Consider the following 27,396-nt stretch of genomic DNA (forward strand, 5'->3'; position numbering starts at 1 on the left):
ACACTTCCCTCACCTCCACCCAGGTTGGCATTTTGGCTAATGTGACCAAAGTTCAATAACCAAGCTTCAGGAAAATGTCAAAATAAACACTTTTCCCCCCAACCCTCCCCATGATGGGGGCACATCCTGACCTTTGGGGACCAAGAAGCCCACCCTACCCTCAGAAAAGTTTTCCTGTCTTGGACCTTGAACAAAAGACTTGGCAGATATACTTTTGATGGTTCATATACCTCTACCCTCTATAGTAGGGCCCAAAGCTAAGGAAAGTTTGGTTCAGTTTACTGATGATCCTAGGCCTAGCCGATCCCTTCCTCGATTTTGACTTGACTAGTATCCATTACAGACCTACCTGCTATCAGGATAGGCCTAGTTAATTGAAGAAAATAAACTTCCCCGGATGTCCTGAGTAGCAACACACCCAACAATGACTAGCATCAGGTCTATCTGGCTACTTATCTATCTGGAAAGCAAGACGTCACCCTCATGATGTCGTCCGTCCTCTTCAAGAACAAAGGATGAAAAATATGGAGCTAAAATAATGCTTCTTAGAACCCAAGGCTCAGTCCCTGAGAGGCTCGGCTCTAGTCTTGATCAGCTGGTGGCTACCACAGAAGAGGAAGGACACTCCGGTGGAAAAACCTCATGGATCTACAGGGGGGGAAGATGTTATTTGTGCGGGAAAAGGAAACGAAGCTTGTGCAGCCTCGGTCATTTCCTACTGGCCACTCTTTCCCCCCTCGCCCTGGCTCCCCCTGGATTGGAACAATATCTCTGCAGCACCAAGCTAGTAAAAACGAGGCAAAATGACAAAGTACAGGTCAAATCTCTAGTGAAGTGACCTCCTAACTTTTTTGATTCTGTACCTCTATCAGCATAAAATGTTTGAGTACACATCCCTAATGTGAACATTTATTTATAATTGTATATAAATTATATTTGCATAATTGTGTATTTAATTGAATAAACTATAAAACATATTAATAATGAGCTAATGATTATTAAGCCTAAAGTCAATAGGGAGCCATTAGAGTTTATTGGGTAGGCCTGTACTTTCAGAAACTTCACTCGGACAGCTGCGTGAATTGCAGGGGGAAATTGAGGCAGGGAGACCATTTAGGCTATTGCAGTAGTTCAAAATGAGGTAGCCACTAGACTACATAGGTAAAGGGGACAAATAGGATTGATGGGGATACTGATTTGCCAAGCCTTGAAATACGTGGTGAAGAAAAGTGAGAAGTCAAAGATGACTGAGCGGTGAACTTGGGAAACTAAAAGGCTGGTGGTATCCTTGACAGTAACAGGAAAATGTGGAAGAAGGGAGAGTTTGGGGTAAAAGGTAATGTAATGAGATCTGTGATTTGTCACAACCCATCCACACCTATTCAAACTGCAACTTGTGATGCCCTGCCCAAAATGAAAAAGGAGAGAGGGCTCTTACCAGTGTCCTGAATCAGAGGGACATCTTAGTACCTGTTACAGTTCTGGGGTGATCTAGGCAGAGGTCAAGGGATCAGCATGGTACGATGGTGAGGACAGGAGGATTCTCCCAATACCATCTATATAGCTGCAGCTATGGGTGCCAGGTAGCAACATTAACTAATTCCCAAGAGTCCAATGTCTGGCTCAGAAGGGAGATTAGGAGCTGGAACAATGGAAGGGAATGTCTAGGGGAATATTAGAGGAGAAAAGGGGCCAAGTGTGACTGGATTAGCTACAACTTTCACGGCTGGCTCTTGTGGGGAAAAGTGGTGACTTCTCTTCCCATCCTCCAACTGGTGGATCACACAGCCCTTGGGGTCAAGCAACAGCCCTCCCCACCCCCCTCCTTTGGAGCCCATTGCTTAGTGTGCCAGTAAGGGAAGTGTTGGAGATCAGCCCCAAAACGATTCTCTAACCACAGACTCACATGGCTAAACCCTTCCTCTCATTGGACCAAAGAACTAGATGTAAAAGGGAGCACCAGAAATTTAAGAAGCACCATTTGTGTACACGAGAACAAAACCAGCATCACTGCCAAAGTTTCTTGAAAAAACCTGGGGGTTTATTGATTTCTAAACTGCAAACAGTCGTTACAAAAAGATTTTTCTTTAAATAAACTCACACAAAGGAAAAAGAAATAGAAAGCATCGGTAGTGAACAGTAACAGGAAAAAGTAATTACATTCATCTTTGTGTATGTATGTATGCGTGTGTATGTTGAGTTCTGTTTACACTAACATTGGAAAACTCCAGACCTGGAATACTGAACCACAAATCTGTGCTCAGAATGTCTTGAGTAGCACGTGGGAAGTCCAAGGGTTTTGTTTGTTGCTGTTGCTTTTTCCCTTTTAGAAGCTATACAAAAAAAAAAAGTTGTTTTCCTTCTTTACTGTTTTATTTTTTTACCACAACTTTTACATACATTCTAAGTCCTAGCTGTGTAAGGTCTAGAAAGAAAGAAACTCAATTTGCAGTCCAACACAAGGGGGGAATTTCTAAAATAAATAATCCAACAGTTTTTTGCATTTTTTTAAATTAATTTTTCATTTTTTTTAAAATAAAATAACCAAAAGGTGTAAAGTTACAAAAAATGTCATTGTAGTATAATATATTAAACTGTGGAAAAAAAAGGAAAAAAAGACACTTCACAATCTTAAGATTAATATGGAAGAATCATAATTTAAACATAAAAGAATATATTCTATGGATTTGTCATCCCGATAAATATGAACAAAATTAACAAAAAAAAGCATAGTTTGGCAATAAATACGTTTTTTTGATAAGTTAAATAAGCTTTTTTATATTGTGTGCAGTGACAAGCAAAATTTTTGCTCTCCAATTTCTGAAAGTTATACAGTTAAAAACCCAGAAAAAAAAAGCATGGCGTGAGTGCTATAACAATAGTCCTAACGTACTTAATGTACTCTAGAGCAAAAACCATTATAGCTACTTTCTACTGGAAATTGTTTTACACAGAAATTGTATATGGAATGAATACCATTCACCACTCACCCCTTATACTTTCTCCTTTTTTTTTATAGATGTCACATATATACTGGGGAACTTTTTAGCACCAAAATCAAAAGTCTTTCATGGTCCACCTAGCATTCCCTTCCTCCCTCCCCACCAAAAAAATCCACATAAAATAAAATAAAATTTTAAATCGTTAAAGTCCCACTTAGGTCACCAATCTTTGTCCATTCTCAGCCTTCCTTCCTGCTGACCTGCATAGACCCAGGCAAGATTAGTCAACAAGAGCACTAGGAGGGATGGGAGGGGAAAGGATTCAAATGCTGCCAGCTTTCTACATGCAGCAGGCCTGCTGGGAATTGTCCCAGGGAGAAGAAGGGAAGGGAAGGAGGTGGCGGGGAGAGGAGGGACTGAAATAGAGGTCCAGTTTCTCCTGGCCAGTGGAGGGAGCTACTGATTCCACTTCCCAAAGCCTCCCACCCCTCCTTCCCCTTTACATTTGAAGGGCAGAGTCAGGAAGGCCCACTGGTGCCCTCTGCAGCTAGAGAGGTAATGTAGTCACAGTGGAAAAAAAAAAAAAGTTAGGTTTAAAGGCACTAAGTTGTTTTTGTAAACTGTTACTGCTTTTTGCTTTTGTGATTTGGCACTTAAGGCTTAAGCCAGAGAGAAAGGCAACTACCAACAGTTGGGACTTTTGTCTTTTATGTAAAGTGGGGTAGAAAATTGATGAGGAATTGGGGCAAGGCGGTAGGAGGGAAGAGGTTGAAGCTAGAGAAGGCTACAGACAAATGGACTTGTCGTTATGTTAGGTGGGACAAAAAAGGGGCAAGGAGTGCGAGGATATTCCAAGGCTAGGGGAAAGGGGTTGAGCTTAACCTTGTTAATGTAAAAGGGCTGTAGGGAAATTGATGAGGGTAGAAGAATGTGGGAGAGGGGAGAGGATGGAGGGGAAAATAGGAAGGGGGGAACCCTCCCTGCCCTGGTTAGTCATCTGAGATGGAGAGTCTGCTGAAGATGGGGAGGCGCCTTGAGTTGTCCAAGGTTGGGGAGTCTGAACCACTGTGGCTACTGCTGGAACTGCTCAGGTAACCCTCCTGGTCCGAGAGGGAGTCCTGAGGGCTGGGGGGAGAGTCAAACATGTGGGGGGACTCTGACATGGGCCGGAAGAGGAAGGTGGTTGGGGAGCCACCCCCGGGGACCCCCATGCTGGGGGCAAAAAGGCTGGCCAGCTCCTGGCTGGAATAGGCAAAGGGGTTGTTGGCGCCGTCGGGCAAGGTGGGCGAGCCCAGGAGGTCATCGGCGCTCAGGATGGGAGGTGGGGTGATAGAGGTGGGGCTGTCCAGCAGCCCCGTGGTAGCAGCGCTGGCGGCACTGGGGAAGCCAGAGAAACTGAAGCTGTGGTGGAGGCGGGGACGGTCAGCAGAGGGGTCCCGGCCCCCCGCCAAGGCCCTGCGCTCCTCAGCATTGTGGATGAAGTGGCATCGGGGGCCGTAGGGGCAGAAGCCAATGGTGTGGAAGGTGCGGCACAGCTCTGTTTTGTACTTGGGGTGGCGGGTGAGGCTTCTGAGCTCGTGGATGCCGTGGGCAAACTGGCACTTGTCTCCATACTTGCAGGCACCGTTCTCCTCGAAGGGGCGGCATAATTCTGTCTTGTAGCGGCTGGAGTTGACCTGGCCTCCCCCGGGCTGCTTCTGAGGAGGCAGGAGCCGCTCGCCCCCCTCCGAAAAGGAGCGGTCCCTGAAGCGGCTGTCCCTGGAACTGAGAGCCTGGGATGGCTCCCCTGCCTTCAGGCTGCTCAGGAGCGGGTTCTGGTGGAACTTGGAGCTGGGCAAGGTGACCGAGTGCCTCCGGGGAAAACCCCCACCTGCTGGGGTGCCCACTGCCTTCCTGTCCAGCAGGCAGCCCCCTGGGCTGGAGGGGCCGTAGCTCAGCATCTTGTTATTCTGTATGAGAGAAGAGGGAGAAGAGAGGGAGGGGAAAAAGGGAGAAGAGATGAGATGACAGAGGGAGGCGACTGGTGTCTGCCAAGAGCACAGCACGCCCCAACACCCCTTCCCTTTCCTTCCCTCCTAAGCTTAAGTACCCAAACGCTAAATACCTCTTAATCTGCCCTGAGCAAAAGCAATTCTCACTCATGAGACGGTCTTCTCTAAGTTTCTACACAGTCCTCACCTGAGGCCCCAAGCCTCAATCGACAGGCAACAATCAGCAAGTATTTATTAAGTGCTGGAGACTCAAGAACAAAGAACGAAACAATCCCTACTGGCAAAAATATCATATTCTCTCTCTCCCCCCACAACTCTAGCAATGTTTCTCTGCCACACCCACTGCCACTAAAGCAGCGCCCCCTAAAATTGCCTATTTATTTCGTCAAAATGCAACTTGTTTGGCACCCAGACTGACTTGAAGCCTTCCCAAAGGAACCCAGATTTCTTGGGTGCTCCCCTAAAAGTCTTAGGGGCAGCAACCAACCAGTTACGTTCTCCTTTACCCTTCATCATTTTGCCGCCAGCCCCTCCGCTCCCTGCTGCCTGCTCTTTTTCTCCTATAACTTGGCCTAAAAGATCCTTCAATTTCTTCCCTTCCAAACATTTTCCCCAAAAATCAGAGCTCTAGACTTCATTAGCTCTCTACTTTTAGAGACTAGCTGGGTAGCAAAATACAGAAGGGGTGGGGTGGGGTGGTGGGGAAGCGTATCCAGGGAGATCAACTCATTGATAATCTGTAGACACATGCTCTTGTCCTGAGTATCTTCCATCATAGTTCTAATCACCACCCCTTCCTCTGCCCACCCCCAACCCTGGGAGGATTCCATTGCAATTAGTCTTTTGGCTGCATGCAAAAACAGGGCAGGATAAGGGCACCAGTGTTTAATCTTTAGAGGAAAGCTGCAGATGGAAGGGAAAAAAAAGGCAAAAAAAGGAAGCCTCAATCTCAAGTCTCAACCCCCCCCCACCCCCATCCCCATCCTTCCCCCTACCCTGGGGGGAAACCACAGACAAGCTTCCACCGCCCTCCAGTCACACCTGTTGAAAAATATACCCAAATTTGGAAGGGGAAGGGGAGATGGGCTCTCAGCACCATGTGGGTGTCACTGTGCAAATTCAACGTTTGCCCCTTCAGGTCAGCGGCTAGAAATCAAGGCGAGCCCCAAAGCACCAACCCAGCCAAACCGATTACGGCTTCAGAGCTAAGAGCTGAGTTTCCAACAATGGGGCTCATTTAGAAAGAGGAGGGGGGAGGGGAGAGAAAAGGGGGGTTGGGGGGAGACAATCACATCAAAGAAGGATTGAATTGAAAAGTTCCCAGGTGGCTAAAAGCAACACGGGGGGGGGGGGGGCAAGAAAGGCGGACAACTTACATTCTATAGTGTGTGTGTGTGTGTGTGTGTGTGTGTGTTCAACTCCTAGTAATTCCTTGCACTTCTAGCTACAGCCGTGGGAGCAGCAACCAACAGCAGGAGCAAATTGGGAAAAGTTAGAGCAAACAAGACCAGACGTGTCTAAAATGTAGTCAAAACACTTTAGCAATTAAAAGTGGCTGAGCAACTTCACCCTTTCAAACGGGGGGAGGGGGGCCCGGGACTCAGCTAAAGAAAGGAAACTTAAAACACGTCAGCCAGTTGCTACATACACTAGCTGCTTTCCCACAAGATTCCCAACTTCAAACATCTCGTTAACTGCTAAACTGCCCTCACTTCTTCAAACTAGATAACGTCTGAGGTCCCCCCGACTGCACTTCTGGAAGTCTATGCAAACTTCTTAAAAGGCGGACACTTGTCACCACGACCCTCGAATGTAAGCAATCAGCGTTTCAGATACACAATTCAAACAGGTTTCCAGGTCCGAAAATACCTCCGGCTCCCGATCCCTAAAAGTCCCCTTCCTGCCGCCCGGTAAAGTGCCAGATTTACCCAAACCCAGAGTCTGCAGGCAAGGTCGGGCATTCAGACCAGACTCAGGGCTAACAAACACAAAACTCCTCTGCAAATTCGTTTTGCAACATCCTTTCTGATCCAATCTTAACCATCTTTCCCCCCACACCAAACCCTCCCGCCACTCCCCCACCCCGCCACCCCAAGACGACCGGACTCTCCTTGGGGAAAGGAATTCAAACTGAATCGAACCTCAAACTTTATAAGGCAAAACTGGATAGAAGGTAAGCCCAAGGTTGACAAGAACTACAAATCAGAGAAAGACACTTTAGGGGATCGGGTGAAAGGGAGGGGAACGGAGCCGCGGAAGTGTACTTTGAACTTCTTGTGAAACGAATGCAGAATTATACAAAAAAAAAAGTTTGCAAAGTCTCTTGGACCATCTGCAGAGAAAAGTAACCGGACAACTGCGGATTCCCCCCCTCCTCCCATAGGACTGCGTTTAAAAATCCCATTCTATCTTTTCCTGAACTTTTAAACAACAAACAAAAAAGGCAAAAGAAAGATCTTCTATAAGTTTAAAAGTAGAGGGCGAAGGGTAATAATTGGGACAGAAAAAAAATCTTGCCTGTCTATCCCTCCTCCCACTTTCCAGGAGCTAAAGGTTTTGTTTTTAAGCAAAAGTTTACATTGGGGGGAAAAAACATAAACGCTTTGACCCGGTTTACCTTGCATAAAACTTCGCTCAAGTCGAAGATGGTTGCGGACACCAGAGCTGTGGTCATCTTCAAAGTTCAAATAAGGGGAGGGGGATAAAATATATATATAATTTTTAAAAAAAGAATCACAGTGTTGGTAAGGCACAGCCTCCAGTTTCTCTGGGTTCTGGAGTCCTCTCACTCCCAGTTCCAACCACCCCCTCGGCTTTTAGACTCTCCCAAGCTGCGGAGCTTTTAAGGCCCAATTTATAAAGTTTCAAGACTTGCTAGCCGGAGGAGGAGCTTTAAACTCATTTAAATGAGGAAGAGGAGGAAAAAAAAGTTGATTGACAACGAGGTTGAATCAGCCATGCGGTCAAACGTAGGGGAGAGGGGAAAAAAAACTTTCAAAAGAAAGAATGGGGAGGGGAGAAAAGGGGAAAAAAAAACCACACTGAAGCTTCACAACTTTTTTTAAGAAGTTTAGAGTTCACTCCCTTTGCTGCATGTACGTTTTAAACGCACCTAGAGTTGGGGGGGGTGGGGCGGAGGATGGAGAAATGGACAAGTTTTTTTTTCTTTTGTCAGTCTCTGAATGTGATCCGTGACATCACATTTATTCCACCCCCCCCCTTTTTTTTTTCTTCTTTTCTGGAAGGCAGTATCAACTTTCTCTTTTTTGTTGAGATCTGAATCGGATCTCTGCTTGCAGGTTCTGCACTAAAAAGAAGTTGTTGTTTTTTTTTAATAGGTCTTATGTGAAAACCTAAAAAGTTCTTGTCGTCCTCACTTTAGTTTCTTCCTTCTCCCCCCTTTTTGTAAAGGCAGGGAGAGGACTTTTAAAGTTCAGACGCCTTTTAAGTTTTCTCAGAGGAGGCGGGAGGGGAGGGGGGAGCTATAGGAACCCAGGCAAGTTTTTATTTTTTAATTAGGTCTCATGTTAAAACCTACAAAGTTGTCGTCCTCACTTTGCTTCGTTCTTTTCCCTTTATGGTCGTCCTCCTTCCCTTTTTTGTTTAAAAAAAAAAGCAAGAATTTTTAAAGTTCAGAAGCCTTTTTAGTCTTCTTAGAGGCAGGGCCGTAGGGCGTCCATGAGGTGCATGGGGGGTGGGGGTGGGGGTGGGGGTGGGGATGGATAGGAACCCAGGGAAGTTTTTCTTTTTCTTTCCGCTTCTTGAGAACTACTCTGCGGCCGCTGGGGCCCGCGGCGGATGGTACCATTCGCGTCCGCGTGCCTCTGCACTCCAGCCTCCAGGTTTTACGGGATGCCTCTCTCGCTTGGGGAGTTTGCAAGAAAAACGACCACCCCTCTAGGTCTTTTGCCTCCAGCAACTACTTCTTTCTCCCCATCTCTCTTAACGGACAAAATAATTTCTCCACTTTCTCCTCTCTCCTCCAAGGATGCCTAGCAAAGCCAATCCTACACCCTTCACTATGCCCTCCCTTACAGACACCCCCCCCCAAAACTCATATAGCAGTCCATTACAAAACCCTCCCCCCTTGTCCCTTGGCCTCCCCTCCCCCCAAACCTGAGGATAAATTGTTCTTTGAGGCTGGGGAAAGGAAGGAGAGAGCATTCCCTGCCTACTCCACTGTTATTGAGTCCCCCCACCCCACCCCACCCCCCAAGTCAGCCCAATTGAATGTAACAGATGGCTTTTCGGTCCCTTCAAGGCTTGGTTTCACTCTGGGTGTTTTCTTCTACTCTGTTTTGGCGGGACGGGAAGAGCATGGGGCTCTCAGGCCGAAACTTGTTGTTTTTAAAGTTAAAAAAGAATCCACTCGCTGCTAATGCTCTATCCCTCCGCGTTTAGCACCGTGCTCTCCTGGCACTTAGTAGGCACTTCTTAGTTAAGCTACTGATGCGTCGTTCTGCTTCCCCCGCCCTAGCGAGTTTTGGAATGAAAGATAGAGACCGAAACGACCGTCTCTGGGGTGTTTTCCTTCTCTGTTTCCATAAGCCCTTTGCCATCTTGTTACAGTAAAACCCTTCAACCCGACTCAGATGTTTATTCCACAACACTTTTAACTGCTCAGTCTTATTATGAAACCCAGAATGTGTTTGTGTGTGCCTAAGTGCATTTTCCATTGCGATGTAATTAGGTCACCCTATTATAAGCACGTTTTTCGTAGGAAAGGCAAAATTGGACTCGCCTTAACTCACATTTAAAGAGGTTCCATATTTTATTTTTTTTAAAATGCCAACAGCCCTAGCAAATACTAAGTGACTTATAAAATTAAGCTTGAGAAATAAAATCCTCCTCAACTTTAAAGCTTATAAAGTAATTAAGCTGTGCATAAATGTGAAGCTATTCTCACTCTCTGGGCAAACTTCACGTTTCTATACTTTAGTAGACGTGAACATTTTTAACACAACTGGCTTCTGCCTTTCCCCCACCCTCCCCCAAGACAACTGTCTCCTGTTGATTTACTCCCCCTTACTCCCCCTTTTCCAATTTTTACTTAAATTTGGCAAGCTCCAGGAAGGGAAGTAACTCACATCCACATTAATTTAGGACATTAAGGCTCGGTTTTTTTTTTTTAAGGTTTTGCTTATTCCTAAACTATGCTTTCCCCCTGATTCGAGAAGGGGGTGGAGGGAAGTTTCTAAAGTCTGGGGGTAAGAATAAGTTTTTATTTCATAAAGTTACTTGGTGATGAAGTAATGAGTTCCAGATTTCAATACACAAAGTAGGTTGCACATTAAGAGCACGAGGTTTGTATGACTCCTCATGTGAGGCTATTTCGGATTGAACTCATCCTGGCTGAGCCCTCCTCCTCCTCCCCTCTCTGAAACACGTCCTTAACTCCAGGACCAGCCCTCACCTCCAGTGGGATGTAGGACACAGCTGAGGGAGACGGGAAATGAGGAAGGCGAGAGGGAAGCGAAGAAGGGGGGGGCAAAGAACTGAAGGGGGGGCCCAAGAGGGGAGTGTAGGATCAGGGGGGTGGGGGGTGGGATAGGGGCCGCGGGGGGAGGGGAGGAGATGAAATGCTGAAAATAGGAGAAGAGAAAAGAGATCCCATTCAAAACAAATGGCCCCTGTTCCCACTTCCTCTTCCATGCATTTCAGCCCTCAGGAACTGGGCTTTAAAATTCTCCTCTTGGCTGCTGCCACATTTTCCTCTTCTGGTTCACAAGACCAGCCAAAATAACCAAACGAAAAGACGCCCACAGACTATATCCAATCCAGAATTAAAAAAAAAAAATTAAACCCTATTCTTCGAATTTCTTCAAACTTTCTAAATAGGAGCGGTCTATCCATACACCCCCCATTTCTTCTCCCTCTTCCCTTCGACTCCAGGATCCCCCTTCTTCGCCCTCCTCCCACCCCCAGCATGTGGCCCTCTGTGCAGTTGTTTACGGGCTGGGCAGCCCGGGTTTGTTCCCAGCTCTGGGAGCCACTCTCTATAATTAAACCTTCTTTAATTGTTGGGTTGGAAACGTCATTTCAGGGACTTTCCAAGGGTTACAGAGTCCAGGAGGGAAGCAAACTCGTGTTAACCGTTTGCTAACCCGCTCCTCGCAGCCCCTACTGCTGCGTTCGAGCTCCCAGGGGCAAGAGGGTACCAGGAGAGGCCGTCCACGAGTTAGGAGGGGAGGAGAGAGGAGTGAGTACGGAGGGGTTAAGACCCCATGGGAGGGAGGGCTGAAATTTAACTGCAGCCAGGTTCAGATCCCGGAGTTCAACTGGTCCAGGTCACACCACCCCCTTCCCTACGGTCCAACCACTTAAAAATGTCTCGAATTGGGTTTGTTTTTTAACTCTTTCCTTTCTTTCTGAGTCCATAGCCCGGGCAATCGCTCCTTCCCGTGCACTGCAGCTTTTGGCCGGGAGGTGTACCGCCTTGCAAGAGATTCAGGCACAGCAAGGAGTAACTCTCAGATTAAGGGGCCTGAACCTAGGGGACTTCGAAAAATCGTCCCTCAGCCCTAAAACTGGTCTAGGAACAGGAGTGGCGAGTTATTTTTAAGTTTGGGTTTGTTTTCACATGGATCTCCTTGGTGCTACCAGGAAAAGAAGTCAGTAATGGCTCATTTTTTTTTTAAAGTAGCAAAATTACTCACTAGCATAAATGGGGTCAGGGACCTCAGGGGAAGCCGACTGTTCCTGCAGAGAGAAGCTGAGAGCTGCCAGGCCTCGGCTATGTAGTCTGTAGTGGAAGCTGGAAGCACGTGATCAAGTGGGTGGCTGTATTTAAGGGTGAGGCAAGTCAGTGTACCAGCCAGAGAGGGTGACCGGCACTGCCTTCTTCCTCCTGCGCCTTGGTTTTCAACTCTCCTCAAGTGTCCACCCACAGAACCATCTTCTCCGTCTGGCAACAGCAGGGATGTATCTAACTAAAAAACAAATTTATTAAAGGCAAAACTGTCAAGACATGATGAAAATTCCAGATTAATCAACAAAAGAAAGTTTTGGGGACACAGAGGAAGAAATTCATAGGTAATTTCAAAGAAAGATAAAGATGGAAAAAGACCTTAGGAAAACTTGCAGTTTGATAGATGAGGTTAAGTAACTTGCCAGTGGTCCTAAGGCTTAGTCAGTGATAGTCAATACCGTTATCCAGGTGGAGATATTGCTGGATTTGCAATCAGAGAAGCTCCCTTTCAATCATGCCTTTACCATTGACTAGCTGTGTGACCTTGGGCAACTCAACCTCTCTTTGGGCCCCAGTTTCTTCACTGGTCAAATGAGGTGGTTAGACCAGATGATATCACAGTTCTTTTCCAGGTCTAAATCTGTGATTCTGTGTTTCAGTTCAAGCCACCCTTCTACTATACTTTACAGAAGCATTCTTCAGCATAGACTTCCATTAAAATCAGGTCTTCTTAGTGCATTGAAAGCAAAAGTAAGATTTCTATAAATGGAGCTACCAGTTTCTAGGAGTTCATCTATTTGACCAAATTGGGAACATGATATGGCCAGGTCTTAAAACTTATAAAAGTGATGAATGGGAAGATAACATCCAAAAACACCTTATCCTGGCTTTTTTAGGTCTAATATCCAACCGTTCTCTGGGTGACAGACTTGAAATAAGGTGAGTAGTTCCACAGAATTAATTAGCATCTCTTCCTGTTGTGTCCGATAAATGAGAAGTTATTCTAAATGAAGATAAAATTGAATCTAGGCGTTGTTGGGATGTTCTTGATAGCTTTATACACTGGAGAACTGACCAAGAATTGACTGTCTGCATCATGTAAGTGTTTGATGAATCTGAACTTTGAATCCAGCATCACAGAACACTGAAAGAGGCGCTGCATTGTTGGTACATAATGGAAGATGAATACCTCCAACTGACACAATTTTTAAAAGGACCTCAGGAAGCACTTACAGCCTACCTTTGGGCTACTTCCTAGCACTAACAGGTTGAGTCTTCAGAAAGTGTCTGATTACTTCTTCCCTCAGAGTTCTAGGGGTAATTTTGACTCGTGAGCACCCAGTCAATATGCTCACCTCAGATTAGCACCCAGCCAAACTTTTGTTTAGCTTTTAGCTAGTGGTATTTACTAATATAGTACCCTAAGAATAATTGGTACAGAAACATTCTCCCCACATATCTAGAGCACATTGACCTATATGCACACGTAGACCCCAGGGGAAAGTGGGCTCTGGCTTAGAAGGTACATTTGGCAAACGGGTAATTCATAGATTCAGTTCTCTGACATATCCTGAGTTGGTGCCAGCCAAAACTGCCTTTTCTCAGTATGACATTTGCCTTTACCGTACCTCTAAGCTCCTAATGCAGAAGCTGACATCAGCCACCAGTGAGGATATTGCTACAAACACCCATGGAAAATACAAACCAAAGTTCACAAGGTCATCCCTTGGTCAAAGAGGGGTCTCTCCCTACCCTTTCTGCCTTCTGGTATTGGGTATATCTAATTCTTTCCACCAATCCCAATATATTTTCTGTGTGTTGTCATCTGATTTCATCCAATGGCTAGAAGCACTTGATTCATTCCAAATTTAATTCTAATGTATCCTATATATATTCAAGTCATCCTGTATATATCTTTTATGCAAATAATTTTCTGTATGTTATCTCCTCCACTAGACTGTGAACTCCTTGAGATCAGGCACTAGGTTTTGGTGGTGGTGGGTTTTGTTTTTGTTTTTTGCCTTCCTTTGTGTCCCCAGTGCTTAGTACAATGCCTGACACACAGTGGGTGATTAATAAATGCTGTTGATTTTATTTAAAAACTTATTTGCACCTAGTTTACACCTTCAGTTGATTCAGTAAATGCTTCTAGGACCTGTTCACATCCAGCTCATAACTGCTTGATTCTGAAACTCAAAGAGGCATTCTTACCAGATAACAGTCTCAAGGTCTAAAGAAGAAGTATCAAATACAAGGCCCAACATTCCTGAGAATGGCAGAATCAACTTAAAGTATAAGTGGGAAGTACTTAGCAAATTAAATAAAAATATAATAGAATATAGATTTGTGTAGTTTCCTAAGCCAATATGGGCAACAGAGATCCTTATGTATGGTTTAGTGGCTTCATTTCTTCCTATTAGAGTTTGACACCACTGGTACAGAGCATTTTCTTAGTTGTATCATTTGGAGTTGATTAAATGGCATTTCCCCAAAAATTTGAAATCCTATTGATTAGATTTTTCAGGTCTCTCAGAAAACACATTCTTACCGTTCCTCATTAGATAAACTGCATCCCTGACCAGGAATCTACATTTTAAGTCATGGTCCAGAAATCCAAATCTCATTTTCAGATGCCAGCTTCTTAACCTGCTGTTTACTTTTCTGAATCCTTTTGTATAGCAGTGATGAAAACACCACCTGTGTACCCCTAAGGTCTTCTGTTTCTTGCCTGTATTTTGTTCCCACAGAATTCACCAGAAGTGAGTAGTGGTCATCTCTTCCAACAAATCTTGGAAGGCTCTCTGTCATCTCTTGGATAAATACTATAAGGAGACAAAGATGTTCTTGTTATCAGGTCAGCAGATAGCTGACTCAATATCCCTCAAATAGGAAATCATCAACCACTACCAGTCTCTTCCTCTGATCTCTCATTTGTTTCCTAGTTATTATTGAAGGGTGAGCAGCTCTTCCTTTCTCAGAACTCCAGCTCTTCTGAAACAGCCTCAAATTAGTTTTTGTTTTAATTCAAAGTGTTCAGTGGTCATTCTTCCTTTTGTTTGCTATTTTTCACACTGAAGTTTGTCTGTATTTTAAAGAAATACTTCACTAAGACTAGGAAGGTGACATCTCCACTGTACTGTTCAGTCTGTCCTGGTCAGACTGCTACTGGAATATCATGTTCAGTTTTAAGTGTCACATTTTAGGAAGGGCACTGATAAAATTATTAGCATCCAGAGATGGACAACTAGATGGCACAGGGAGTAGAGTGCTGGGAGTGGAGTCAGGAAGACTCCCTCATCTTCATGAGTTCAAATCTGGCCTCAGACACTTACTAGCTGTGTGACCCTGGGCAAGATACTTAACCCTGCTTCTCTTTGTTTCCTCATCTGTAAAATGAGCTGGAGAAGGAGATGGCAACCCCCTCCAGGGTCTTCACCAAGAAGAACCTAAGTGATGTCGTGAAGAGTCAGACACAACTGAAACTTAACTGAAGAACAACCCGGATTTTGAAGGGCTTCAAGACAGTGCCACGTAAGGATTTTTATTATTATGTTATTATTTTTAATTATTTTTATTATATATATTATTACTATTACATTATTATACCTGAAAGAGGAAGCAGCCTTAGAAGAGACAGCATAACTGTCTTAAAGTAATTGAAGGGATATCATCTAGAAAAGGGATTAAACTTATTCTGCTTGGCTCCAGAGGGTAGAACTTGGAGCAAAGGGTGAAAATTACAAAGAGGGGAAGGAAACAGGCATTTATTAAACGCCTAGTATGTGCCAGGCACTGTGCCGGGCACTTTACAAATATTACCTCATTTGATCCTCTAAAGAACTCTGTGACATGAGTGCTATTGTATTTTACAGTACAGTACAGGAAATTGAGGTTAGGTGACTTGCACAGGGTCACACAGCAAGTGTCTGGAGTATTTGAAATCAGGTCTTTTGAGCCCAGTGCATCAACCACCTGCAAAGAGACATATAAGTTGCAAAGAGGAATGTTACCTTGATGTAAGGGGAGAAAATCCAAAGACTTTCTAAATAATTATAGCTACCCAAAAGTAATAGGCTACCTCAGAAGATAGTGGGTTCTCCCTCAAGGAAACAAGCAAAGTCCCCAGACTTTGACAAGATGACCACTTGCTAGACATGATGTAAAGGGAATTGCTGTTTTGGTTCAAGTTGGACCAGATAGTATCTGAGGTCCCTTCCAAACTGAATTTTTGTGCTGCTTCTTTCATTCGTCTAATGTATATAGAAGACAGGAATCATCATTTGAAAAATATTTTGGCCTTTTAAAAAGAACCTACGCTTAAGCAAGGTATGACACCATAATGGGGGCCTTAGGAATGATAAGGCCATGGCCCTTATTTTACTAAGGAAAAAAAATCAGGCAGAGAGAAATTAGAATAATATATACTTGTGTGATTTGCAAAGCTCTTTTCTAACAACAGTCCCATGAGGTAGATAGTACGTGTATTGTTTTCCTTATTTTAGAGCTAGAAGAAATTGAGTGTCAGATGTTAAATGACTTTGAAAGTGACCTCAAAAGTCATGCTGCCCAGACTTCAACCTCTAGGCAGGAGTCCTAAGTTACCCAAAGTAGATGTCTAAATCATAAAATTTTATACCTTAGAGATCAGCTAGTCCAGCCCCCTTCATTAATGCAGATGAAAAAACTGAAGCTTACCGAGTTAAAAAGACATGCCCACAATCTTGGCACTCTTTTCTATTATACAAAGTCGTAACTAGGGTGGGGCAACTGGGGCTTTGCCTTGGAGCATCAAATTTAAAGGATACTGACAGCACTTGTGGCTCTTCAGTAACTTAGAAACAATAGATCCTAGCACCTAGATGGCAAGAATAATTCATAAAAATAGAAAGCTACCAGAGGGTACACTAGAATGAGTTTCTTTCCCATCCCAACTTGTTCCCTACGCCCATTCCCTCTAGCAGAGGCCTCACAGTGTTGTACTGGGGTCTTTGTCTCCCTCTGCTGGCCCAAACTGAGAGCACCTTTTGTGCTGCTTGCCTCAAGTGCAACAACTCCTAGTTCTAGCTCTGTGGTCCTCCTCTCTTATTCCTAAAAGTCTGCCCAGATGCAGAGTCTGTAACACCCCCCGCCCAGGTAGCCGTTAACACAGTGCAATTCAACAAATATTTATGAACTACCTACTGCACACAGATGAGGCAGCATGCGAGCCACTGCCCTTACGAGCTTATATTCTTTTAGAAGGGTGCATGCGGTATATAGGTAAATACCAGGTCTTTACAGGAAAGAGATCTCTAACACGAGGTGGAGAGAATCAGGAACAGCCCTACCTAGGGATGGCATCTTAGCTGAACTGAAGGAAGCTAAAGGTTCGTAGAGATGAAGTTAAGGAGAGGATGCATTCCAGGCGTGAGGGACAGGCCTATGCAAAGGCATATAGACTGGAGATGCCCAATGTTAAGTTCAAAGACTAGCTTATAATCAAGTATGTCTGGACTAGAGGGGGAATAACGGAAAACAAGTTTGGAAAAGTAGGTTAGAGCCAGACTGTGGGAGACTTTAAAGGCTAGGCTAAAGGTTTTGTATTTTATGTTGGAGGCAGTCTTCTCTATTGGGAAGATGGTTGGGCAGCAGAGTAACAGTCAGACCTCTGCCTTAAGAATTTTGGCAGCTGTGATCATTGAAAAAGGGGAGAGAGCAGAAGCAAGGACACTTAGGAGGAGGCTGACTAGTCTGGGTGAGAAATGGTGAGGGCTCAAACTAGCGTAATAATTAGGAGGGGACAAATCCTGAAGACGTTGGGGTAGTACTTGTCACAAGCACAGTGGTTTTGGCAGCTGATCGGATATGGAGGGTTAAAGGAGGGGGAAGAGGCAAGGATGACACCAAGGTTGTGAACTGGGGTAACAAGAAGGATGATAGTTCACCCAACAAAACAATGAAATTTGAGGAAGGAGCATGTTAGGGGAGGAGATGAGAAGCTCCATGTTGGACTTCTTAAATCTGAGGTGAGATGTCTAACAAAGCATTTGACAATGTAAAACTAGAATTCAAGGGACTTGGGTTGGCTATGTAGATTTGGATGACCTTTAAACTCATGGAAACCATTTAGATCAGAAGTGTCAAATGCAATGCTGCTGAACCACATCAAAATGTAATTGGGACATATATATCAAAATTGAATAAAAATACAATAAAACACAGATAACATTGTATTTTAAAACCAAGTCAATAAGTGGTCCACAGGCAGCCTTATGTATAGATTAGTTGTCCCCTCCCCACTGCTGTTTCTGTTTAAATTTGACCCAACTGGTTTAGATCACCAAGGAGCAGGGTATAGAGAAAGGATAGAATCTTGGGGAACATTCACATCTATAGGAGAGGTGATCAGTTATAAACCTGCAAACGAAGAGATCACTTAGAAAAAAGTCATACAGGTTAAGGAAGAGAACCAGGAGTTTAGTATTTTTGAAGCCAAGAGAAGACACAAGAGGAGAGATGGGAAAGGTCAAGAGTAGGGTTTCTTGGCCTGGGGTCCATGGACAGATTTCAGAGGGTCAATTATAGATGGGGGAAAAAAATCACATCTTTAATTTTTACTAACCTAACTGAAATTTATTATTTCCTTTGATTATGAATGAAGGCAATAAACATTACTCTGAGAGGGGGATCCACAGGCTTCACCAGACTGCCAAAAGGGGTCTACAACACACAAAAATGTTTCAAACTCCTTGATTAGTTTATGAGAGGAAAGGCCTATACGAGATTATGTATTTGATTCTGAATAAGAGCCATCTCAAACTTAACAAGGGGCTGTATTCCAAATATTTCGTTGTTGGTCTACTATTTGGAACCCAGATCATATTTTCCCCATAGATATAATGTTATTTATGACTCAGGTTTCTGAGCTAACCTATTAAATTCTATTTCATTCCTATTTGTGGACAGACTAGCTCTTCAGAGTCTTCAGTCCAACCATGGGAAGGAGAAGGGGCTAAAGAAAGGGATTCTGCTAACGGTAAGGTCCTGAGAATGTGGAGGAGGATTTCATCCTTAGGAAGTTGAGGTTAAGGGATAGCTAGCTCCCTTTTAGTAAAGAGTGGAGCCTCCAAACACAGGGTTAGTACATAAATTGAACATTTGTGACTTAGAGTGGCCCTAGGTGGCTTTATAGAGAAATTTGGATCTAAGTGATCCTTGATCCTTATTTGGAAATAGAAGACCTGCTCAAATCTTTTTTTTAAATAATAGTAACAACACACACACATAAACACACAGACACATCAGTTTAAGGATCACAGGGTCCTTTACACACCTTGTCTCATGGACATCTCACAACCTTTTTGTAAGGTAGGTACATAAGTATTGAAGGTGGTGATATGCCTCTGAGACCTGCTTAGGTCTTGACTTTTTCATTTACAAATTTGTGACTGTGTACCAGTCCCTTACAGACTCCCTAAGCCATAGTTTCCTCCTGTGTAAAATGGAAATAATTCTTGGACTGCATCTCAGAGGGTGATTGTGAGGAAAACATGTTGTAAACAGTATATATAAATTCAAGCTGTTATTATTTTACTTTTAACAATAAAATATAAGACCTATAGCACAGATTCAGATAAGCACAGGCAGGTAGAGAGACAAAAGAATTAAAAAAAAAATTAAAACACACAGATAAATAGGACTAAGTGATTGAAAGTCGACTCACTATTCCAGATCAGCTTTTCCACAGGCCACCCTGTGCCAAAGAATTCACTTAGGAAGGATGGTCCCTGCAGAGCAATAATCCTCTTAAATCTGATGCATTCCATTCCCCCAAGGGAATTTATACAAAGTTACAAGCTCCTGAAAAACATGGGCTTTCACGTAAGGGAGCCCCACTGCTCTGAAATCCTAGGCCTTCAGACGGGTGGGGTTGCTCAGCTAAATTTGTTTCAGCCAGTTATAGAAACAGAAAAGGGGGAGGGGGTGTTGGGGAGGAAAACCTTCTTGCACACCAGCCCCTGCCCTGGAGTATTAATATCTGCAGGGTCAGGGTTTTATTTGGGTTTTGTTGTACCGTTTGGGGTTGGGGAGGCAGGCAGGAATGTCCTACAGCTGCATTTCGGAGTTGTGGCTTCCCACCTTTTTCCATACACATACCCCAGTGCCGTGTGTGAAAAGTCCAGCCCGTCCCTGGCCTCCATCTCCCCACACACAAGCACCTTCCACCGTAGCTCTGCTTGATCCTGTTTCTACCAAGGACTTTTGCTCTGTGTGGGTGATTTTTTTTTCTTCCTGTTTTCTTCCTTTCTGGCATGGGTGTGTAGGGAAGGAAAAGGAGGCTTTTGTTCAGTCACTACAGACCCCTTTACCCCCCCCACCCCCACCCCTGCACACTGTGTGATGGGCTGGACTTTTGTCATCACTTAGTGCCTGTAGCCCCCACCCCACCCTCCCATTCCCACTCCCTCCCAGCGAACCACCACTTAGAATGAATATGTTACAGGGCAACATCTAAAAAGTCATGGGCTTTTTAACCCCATCTCCTTCCTCTTCAGCTTGTGAACAGGCTGAGTCACATCCTTGGGTGCTCCCCACACCTGGCAGATCACTTCCTTCACACAAACTTCCCTTGACTACAAAGAATGGTTGGAATAAAAACACCATTTTGTCTTGTTTGTCTAAAGTCCTGTATTTGTGTGGGGCTCAACAAGCTTTAGGTTGGCTGTATTAATTATGATTTCCACCCTTCCCCAACCAAACAACAACACATTATACGAGATAAATTGAGCCAAAATAAAGGGTGAGGAAGGCAGAAAACAACCACTTTGCTTCTCATCTCCACTCACTCCAATTCTCTTTAGTTATCTTCTAAGATAAGGAGAATAGGGAAGGAAAGAAATCTATTGCTGGAAGTTGGCTGACTTGGCTGTATTAATGTAAGATGGAGTTGGGGGAAAAAGAAGAGATATTGAGAGAGAAGGGAACATGCTTCCAAGAAATTAAAGATTCTGGAAAGGGGAGATGCTCCATCACTCCCGATGCTTGCAAGGAAAAAGGTGGGAGAAACAAGGAACACCCAACCTTCTTGCTACCAGAGGGAAGTGACTGGTACTGATCCAATCCTGGGGGAAAGACGGGACAAGGGGAGTGCTAGAGAAGAGGAAATGGGGTGTGTCTTTCACGAAGAGTCTAGAGGGATTTGGGGATGAACTGGAGGTTGTGTCTCTTTTAGGGTAAGACTGCTATCTGGTTTGGTCTGTACAACTTGGGCAACGCACAACTCTGCCTCCAATCCAGTGACATCACCTGCGATGTCACCGGCCCGCTCTGAAAATGAAGGATGAACAGTGACGGCAATCATAGGATTGTGGAATCCAGGCTAGAAGGGGTCTTGGCGGCCCTCACGTCCAACCCCCTCAATTTACACATGAGGAAACCGGAGTATAGAGACTTGAGTGACTTGCCCAGGGTCACACAGGTGGAAACTGTCTGAGGCAGGATTTAAACCCAAGCCCTTCAGACTTCAGCTGCAGCGCACACTGTGCCCTGCCTGCCTATCTACCATAGCAGTGCCTCAGGACCACCCAGGTCAGGTCTTTCACAGCTCTTCATTTAGAAGGAAGTCCCCTCACACAATCCAACTTAGACTTTATATTCTCAAGGCTGAGCAAGGTGCCACAGGGGACCTGAATTTAAATCCAGCCTCAGACACTGCCTAGTGACCCTGGGCAAGTCACTTCACCCCTGCCTCGATAGCACCCACCTCCCAGGGTTGTTGTGAAACCAAAACAGGATCATGTTTACAAAGTGCTTTGTAAACCTTAAAGCACTACATAAATGTCAGTTGCTATTATCATCATCAGAAAAACCTTTTTGATTGGGTAATGGTTGTTTGCCTCCCTGTGTTTTCTTTCACACAGGAAACTTTTCCTCTCATGTATGCTCTTCAAATCTAGAGGGCCTTTGTGGGCCCCCTAACCAGCATCTACCCTCGTCTGGTCAGAGGCAACCAGATCTGCCTGCAGCTGCTGGGTGAGAAAACAAGCCCGCCCAGAGACCTGGGGAAGCAGCTGGAGAGAGAGTCTTGCCAGCTTGGGGGTGTAAATATTTATAAAACGTGGTTCATGGGAAGAGAGAGGGCAGAATAGGGAATAGGCATATTCAGGCTCAGTCAGAGACACGGTGCACCAGGTCCCTGACCCGATGAAATATTCGAGAAGGAGCAGATCTCTGGAAAGTAAGTAGGCTTTCCCCGGTGCTGCTGAGTAATAATTATTAATAATGACAAAGCACCGTATAAATAATAGTTGTCAGGTTTGCAAACCACTTTTTTAAAAAATCTCATTCATAGCAGCCTTTGGAGGCAGGTACTAAAGGGGTTGTCTCTTTTTTCACAGTCCTATGCCCATTTCACAGGTAAGGCAACCAGACAGTATTATTATCCCCATTTTACGGACGAAGAAAGTGGCCAGCATTATCTCTGCTTTACGGAGGAAGCAACTCATTTTGCAAATAAGGAAACTAATATGATCCCTGTTTTACAGATGAGGAAATTGACTAAGGTGGTCCCATAGCTAGCTGTATTAGAAAGGGGGTTCAAACCCAGGTCTTTGGGACTCCAAGACCATCACTCTTTTTGACATATTTCCTCTGGTCTCAGGCCCTTACTTGGAAATGTAGACACAAACACCTGCCTGAGCTGTTGAAGTTCTTCCTTTTGTCTGATGCCACCCTAGACTATAAGGTGCCTAAAGGTAATAGGAATGGCTAATTCAGCGCCAGGTGCCCTGCATACGTACCGTTTTACAGATTTGCCAGAGGTCAAGGACTGTAGCTGCTGAGGTTCAAGGTAAAAAAACAAAAACAGAACAAGAAACGGGTTTCTTCTAATCCCTCATGGCACACTCCATAAGGATGCTTTTCAAATGCTTCTAAGCCTCTGGGATACGCTGAGGATGAAGAACACCCACACCCGTCATGAAGTGATACTTAGAAGTGCCTTCAGAACCAAGTCAAATCATTGACCCCTTTGGACGGGATAGAGCCAGAAAGGTTGACCTCTCATCAATATCCAGAGCCCAGCACCTTGCGGGGCTCAATGAAATCATCACTTTCTTTATATGACCCTAATAAGACACATAAGCCGGGATCAGCGATGGGAGGGAGTTCTAGGATTGAAGGAACGTTCTCTAAGAGTACTCCCGTTCTGCCTCCTGATAAAATAGCATCGACTCAGACCCTTCTAGGTATTACATAGGTTATCATCCCTACCTCCTGAGGAGGAGCCTAGAAGGGGAGACAGATCACGAAGGGAGGAAATCACCCTTGTAAGGGGTCCTGGATCTCTGAGAACCTCTGGTCGATTGGCTTACTCATTTGCTGCCCTAGGCTCTGTTTGCCGGCTGCCTGCCCATTCCTTGCCAGCACAGCTTTTAACAGATGAGCATGAATAAAGACCCATGTGGCCTAAGGAAAGCTTTGGGGGAAAGAACTGAAGCCCAAGAAAGACCAGTACAGGAAATAGGGTGGGAGAGGAAAGGAGGGAAACTCAAAGCAAAAGACAGAAGGAACCATCCAAGAGCCCAGATGCAAAGTGGAGGAGGCCAAAAACAAGGAAAAATGATGCAGTATGTGTGTTGGGGGTGGAGGAGAGGGAGAAGGGGGACAGTAGGGAGAGGTTATAAATATTCTGAGACAAGAAAAAAGTTTAGAAATAAATAGGCCGAAAAGGGAAAGGGAACCAAGAGAGCAAAGGAGCCAGAAAAGAACTCAAAACGATTCCCTACCACTCCCTTCAAAAAAGCTAAAAATAATACAATAAATGTTAGGAACAGCCCAATTGAATGGTCCTGCTTTGGACAGAATGGAGATGAATGAAAGACTTGAAGCCTTCCACATTGCAAAAATAGCACCAGCAAAGCAAACTTTCCTTCTTATTCTTCCTTTTCATGCAGCCTTTGCACCCCCCCCCAATATAGTCTGCTATTAAGGGTGCTTGACTATCTCTTAGTCAAAATCTTCCTTTAGGCACTAGGTACCACAGTGAAGGTTGAAGTAGCAACTTGCCATTCTTTCTATCTTATAGAAAACCAAATGGGGATATTGGAACACTGCCAGGAGAAACTAATAACTTGACCTTGCAGATATTAAAGGGTAGGGTAACCAACAGTAATATCAACTCTCAGGTATTGACTGTAGGACCTATAGAAGAGGACCTGGGAGATCATACAATTCAATTTAACAACTGAGTTCTATTCAAATATTTGTTAAACGCTTCTTGTACTAAGCCTGTGGGAGATGGACACAGGTTTTATTTAGGGCCTCAGTGTCCTCCATGCTCTCACAGAGTTTACAGATTGCAAACACGTCATAAACTATATAAAAAATAGATAAAAACAAAATAAACCTAAAATGCACAAAAGCAAAACACAAACACATAAAAATAATACAAAAACATAAAAACATAAAATATACATAAATTAAAATAATACAAAATTATAATAGCTAGCATTTATATAGTACTTCACATATGCCAGGCACTGTACTAAGCAATTTATAATTATCATCTCATTTGATCCTTACAACAACCCTGCAAGGTAGGTACTTTTGTTATCCCCATTTTACAAATGAAGAAACTGAGGCAAACAGAAGTTGTGACTTGCCATGAGTCACACAGATAGTAAGTTGTCTAAGGCCAAATTCTAACTCAGGCCTGGTGCTCTATTCACTGCCCTACTTACGTAGTCTATACAAAGGAGGTACAAGCAAAGTGTTATGTGAAGTCTCCTTGAGAAGGACCTTCAGAAGTGGGGAGTCAAGGAAATCTTCACTAATGAGGTGGCATTTGAGTTGGCCTTTAAAAGGTGGATAAAAATTCAAGAGATAGGGGGAATGGTATTTCAGATATAAGGGGATAACATGAGCCAAATTATGGGCTTCTGGAGTTAGAGAGTGCTTAAGGGACAGCAGCTGGTGGTTTGTATTGAATACAGGCTACTGAAAGGAAGCAGAATGAGAGATGAGATCAGGTGGCTTGAGCTCGTGGAAGTCTTGGACATGCCATTCTAAGAAGTCTGAACTTGACTTCATAGGCAAGAGAATATCTTTGGAGGTTTTCTGACAAAGGAGTGGCATGTCCATATCTATAAATAATAAAGATAAATCTGAAAGCAGTGTGGAGATATTGCTTTATAAAATGGAGAAACCAAGTCCCCCCAAAATCGTGACTTGCCCAAAGTTACACAGCTAGTTAGTGTCAGGGTTATCTCCTAATATGCTAGATTATAAATTATTAATACTATACAAATACATGATTATAAATACTACACAACACTATAAATGCAGGGCATTGAATTTAATTAAACCCTGAGCATAATAAAGGTTGATTAGAGAAGAGGCAACTGGAATACTGGGGAGAGCATTGGATTTGGAGTCAGAAGAGCTGAGTTCAAATCCTAGTTCTACTATTTAGTACCTGTGGGACCTTAGGAAAAACTTAACCTCCTTCATCTCAGTTACTTCACCTACAACATGAAGGGGTTGGACTAGATGATTGTAAGGATCCTTCCAACTTCCTATGATTTCCTCCTAGAAGAACTAGGGCAAGGTTTCTTTAAAAAGCTTTTGTAACTGACTTCTGAGTCCTTGAAATGGCCTTCAGGGAATAGTTTTGCTGTTGTTCAGTCATGTTTCAGTCCTGTCTGACTCTCTGTGACCCTTTTTAGGGTTTTCTTGGCAAAAGTACTGGAGTGGTTTGCCATTTCCTTCTCCAGCTCATTTTACAGATGAGGAAACTGAGGCAAACAGGGTTAAGTGACTTTCCTATGGTCACACAGCTGGTAAGTATCTGAGGGTGGATTTGAATTCAGGTCTTCCTGACTCTAGGTCTGGTGTCCTATCCACTGCGCCACCTAGCTAGAACAACATAAAGAAACAGTGAGGTCTCACTGGTTGTCCTAATGAAATGTCTCCTTCTGACAACCCTTCTTGAATGAAGAACAGGTATTCATTTTTAAGTATATGAATCCTATGAATGAAGGCTAAGAATTATAACTTTGCCATCTTGACACATGCCCTTCTCCTGGAGCCTTGCCTGAGCTCTTCTTCCCCTCCCTCTGAACTTCTTAATTTTCCATCATCATCCCTTTCCTCCTCCACCTCCTGCATTGAAAATTAAGAAGTAAGGGAAATAGATAATTTGCAGCTTATAAGATACCACAGAATGGAAGAGTTCTGTGCTTGGAGTCAGAAGACTGACTTTATGAAGTTGGAAACCTGGCTTTATTAAAAAAGCTTTCTTTAGAGAATTTGACTCGGTCTGAGCCACAGTTCTGCTGCTAAGTGGTCATGAGACAAATAAGCAAGTCACAATCTCTCTAGTCTCAGTTTCTTCATCTGTCAAATTGAAATTATACTTGACATGCCTACCTCATGAGGCTGCTCTGAGGAATGCATTTTGCAGACCTTAAAACCTACTATAAGAACACCCAAGTTATTATCACTAGCCTAACTTTGACTATACCTGTAACAATTTGCAATGGATAATGTCATATTCTTCATCAAGTCAATATACAGTTATTAAGCACCTAATATTTGCCAATGACTGAGATAAGCACCAGGGATACAAAGAAAGGCACAATCTCATTAGGGGAGACAACATGAAAACAACTGTGTACAAACAAAACACATACAGGATTAATTTGAGATAATCAACAGAGGGAAAGCACTAACACATTAGGGAGGACCAGGAAAGATTTCTTGCAGAAGGTGGGAATACATGTTTAAATATATATTTTAAAAACAAGCCATGCACAATAGAGATTCATGTTTATATATACATATATATATATATATATACAAATCCTCTTTTTCTACTCTTTATAAATTGAAATATTCATTTTTGGAGTGACTGTCAAGTTCATAAAATGTTGAAATGAAAAGAAAAAAAGAGGGGGAAAGATAGGAGTTGGAAGTATGGAAAGATAGGAGAGGAAAGAGTATCTAGGAGGAAGTAATGTCAAAAGCTACAGAGTGTAAGAATAATGAGGATTAAGAAAAGGACTCTGGATTTAATTTAGATCATTGGTAACCTTGCAGAAAACAATTTCAATGGAGTGATGGGTCTGAATGCAAACTTGAAGGGGTTGAAAAATAAAGGAAGGAAGAAAAGAAAAGATGGAAGGAAGAAAGGAGGGAAAGGAGGAAGAGAGAAAGAAAAAAAGTTAAAGTATTTGTTAAGACTTTACTATTACTAGAAGGAGTTGTGTCATTTAGGATTAATACCTAGATAACAGTGTGAATGTATTCCAATATTCTACATACACACACACACACACATTTAATAAATAATTCTGCCAAGATCTGTTGTTGGTGGAACATCACACAGCCACATACTTAATTTGACAGGACCAAAAAAATCATCCTACTCTAAACCCAGGAGTTCTAGGTTATCTGTAATGGGGATTTGATGTTGGGATTTAAAAGAGGAAGAATAAGATGTGATAAATACTGAACAGGGAACCAGAGTAAGACAGGGGACGCCCATCCTCTTTACCTTGTCCCAATCTTCACCTTCAGACTCTGAATCTGCCAACAAGACTATTATTTGACTTTAAGGAAGAATAAACAAGGAAATTAGAGACTGACAGACCTAAAATTCATTCCATTCAACCCAGCTAATCCTCTAATGAGGGTGTGTTTAATAAGTCATAGTTGTGTCTACACTAGAGAATGTGACCATTTGAGAAAATAGTGTCTATTAAATTTTTGGGATTTGGCCAAAGGCTGACAGCAGTTT

General features: G+C 43.5%; 1 protein-coding gene and 1 long non-coding RNA gene across 2 annotated transcripts; one reads left to right on the top strand and one right to left on the bottom strand.

Moving 5' to 3' along the window:
- Window positions 1-2,019: 2,019 nt before the first annotated feature.
- Window positions 2,020-7,761, bottom strand: ZFP36L1 (ZFP36 ring finger protein like 1). The gene is made up of 2 exons (XM_036735419.1): window positions 7,551-7,761; window positions 2,020-4,891 (listed from the first exon to the last, which is right to left on the bottom strand). The coding sequence occupies exons 1-2, from the start codon at window positions 7,605-7,607 to the stop codon at window positions 3,932-3,934; spliced, it is 1,017 nt and encodes a 338-aa protein (XP_036591314.1). The 5' UTR covers window positions 7,608-7,761; the 3' UTR covers window positions 2,020-3,931.
- A 7,264-nt stretch (window positions 7,762-15,025) lies between these two features.
- Window positions 15,026-20,253, top strand: LOC118828620. Its single transcript, XR_005008956.1, has 3 exons — window positions 15,026-15,152; window positions 18,567-18,636; window positions 20,156-20,253. It is a non-coding gene; the product is annotated as an uncharacterized LOC118828620 (long non-coding RNA).
- The last annotated feature ends 7,143 nt before the right edge of the window (window positions 20,254-27,396 follow it).

Source organism: Trichosurus vulpecula, chromosome 8 (assembly GCF_011100635.1).
Source record: "Trichosurus vulpecula isolate mTriVul1 chromosome 8, mTriVul1.pri, whole genome shotgun sequence".
Classification (NCBI taxonomy): Eukaryota; Metazoa; Chordata; class Mammalia; order Diprotodontia; family Phalangeridae; genus Trichosurus; species Trichosurus vulpecula.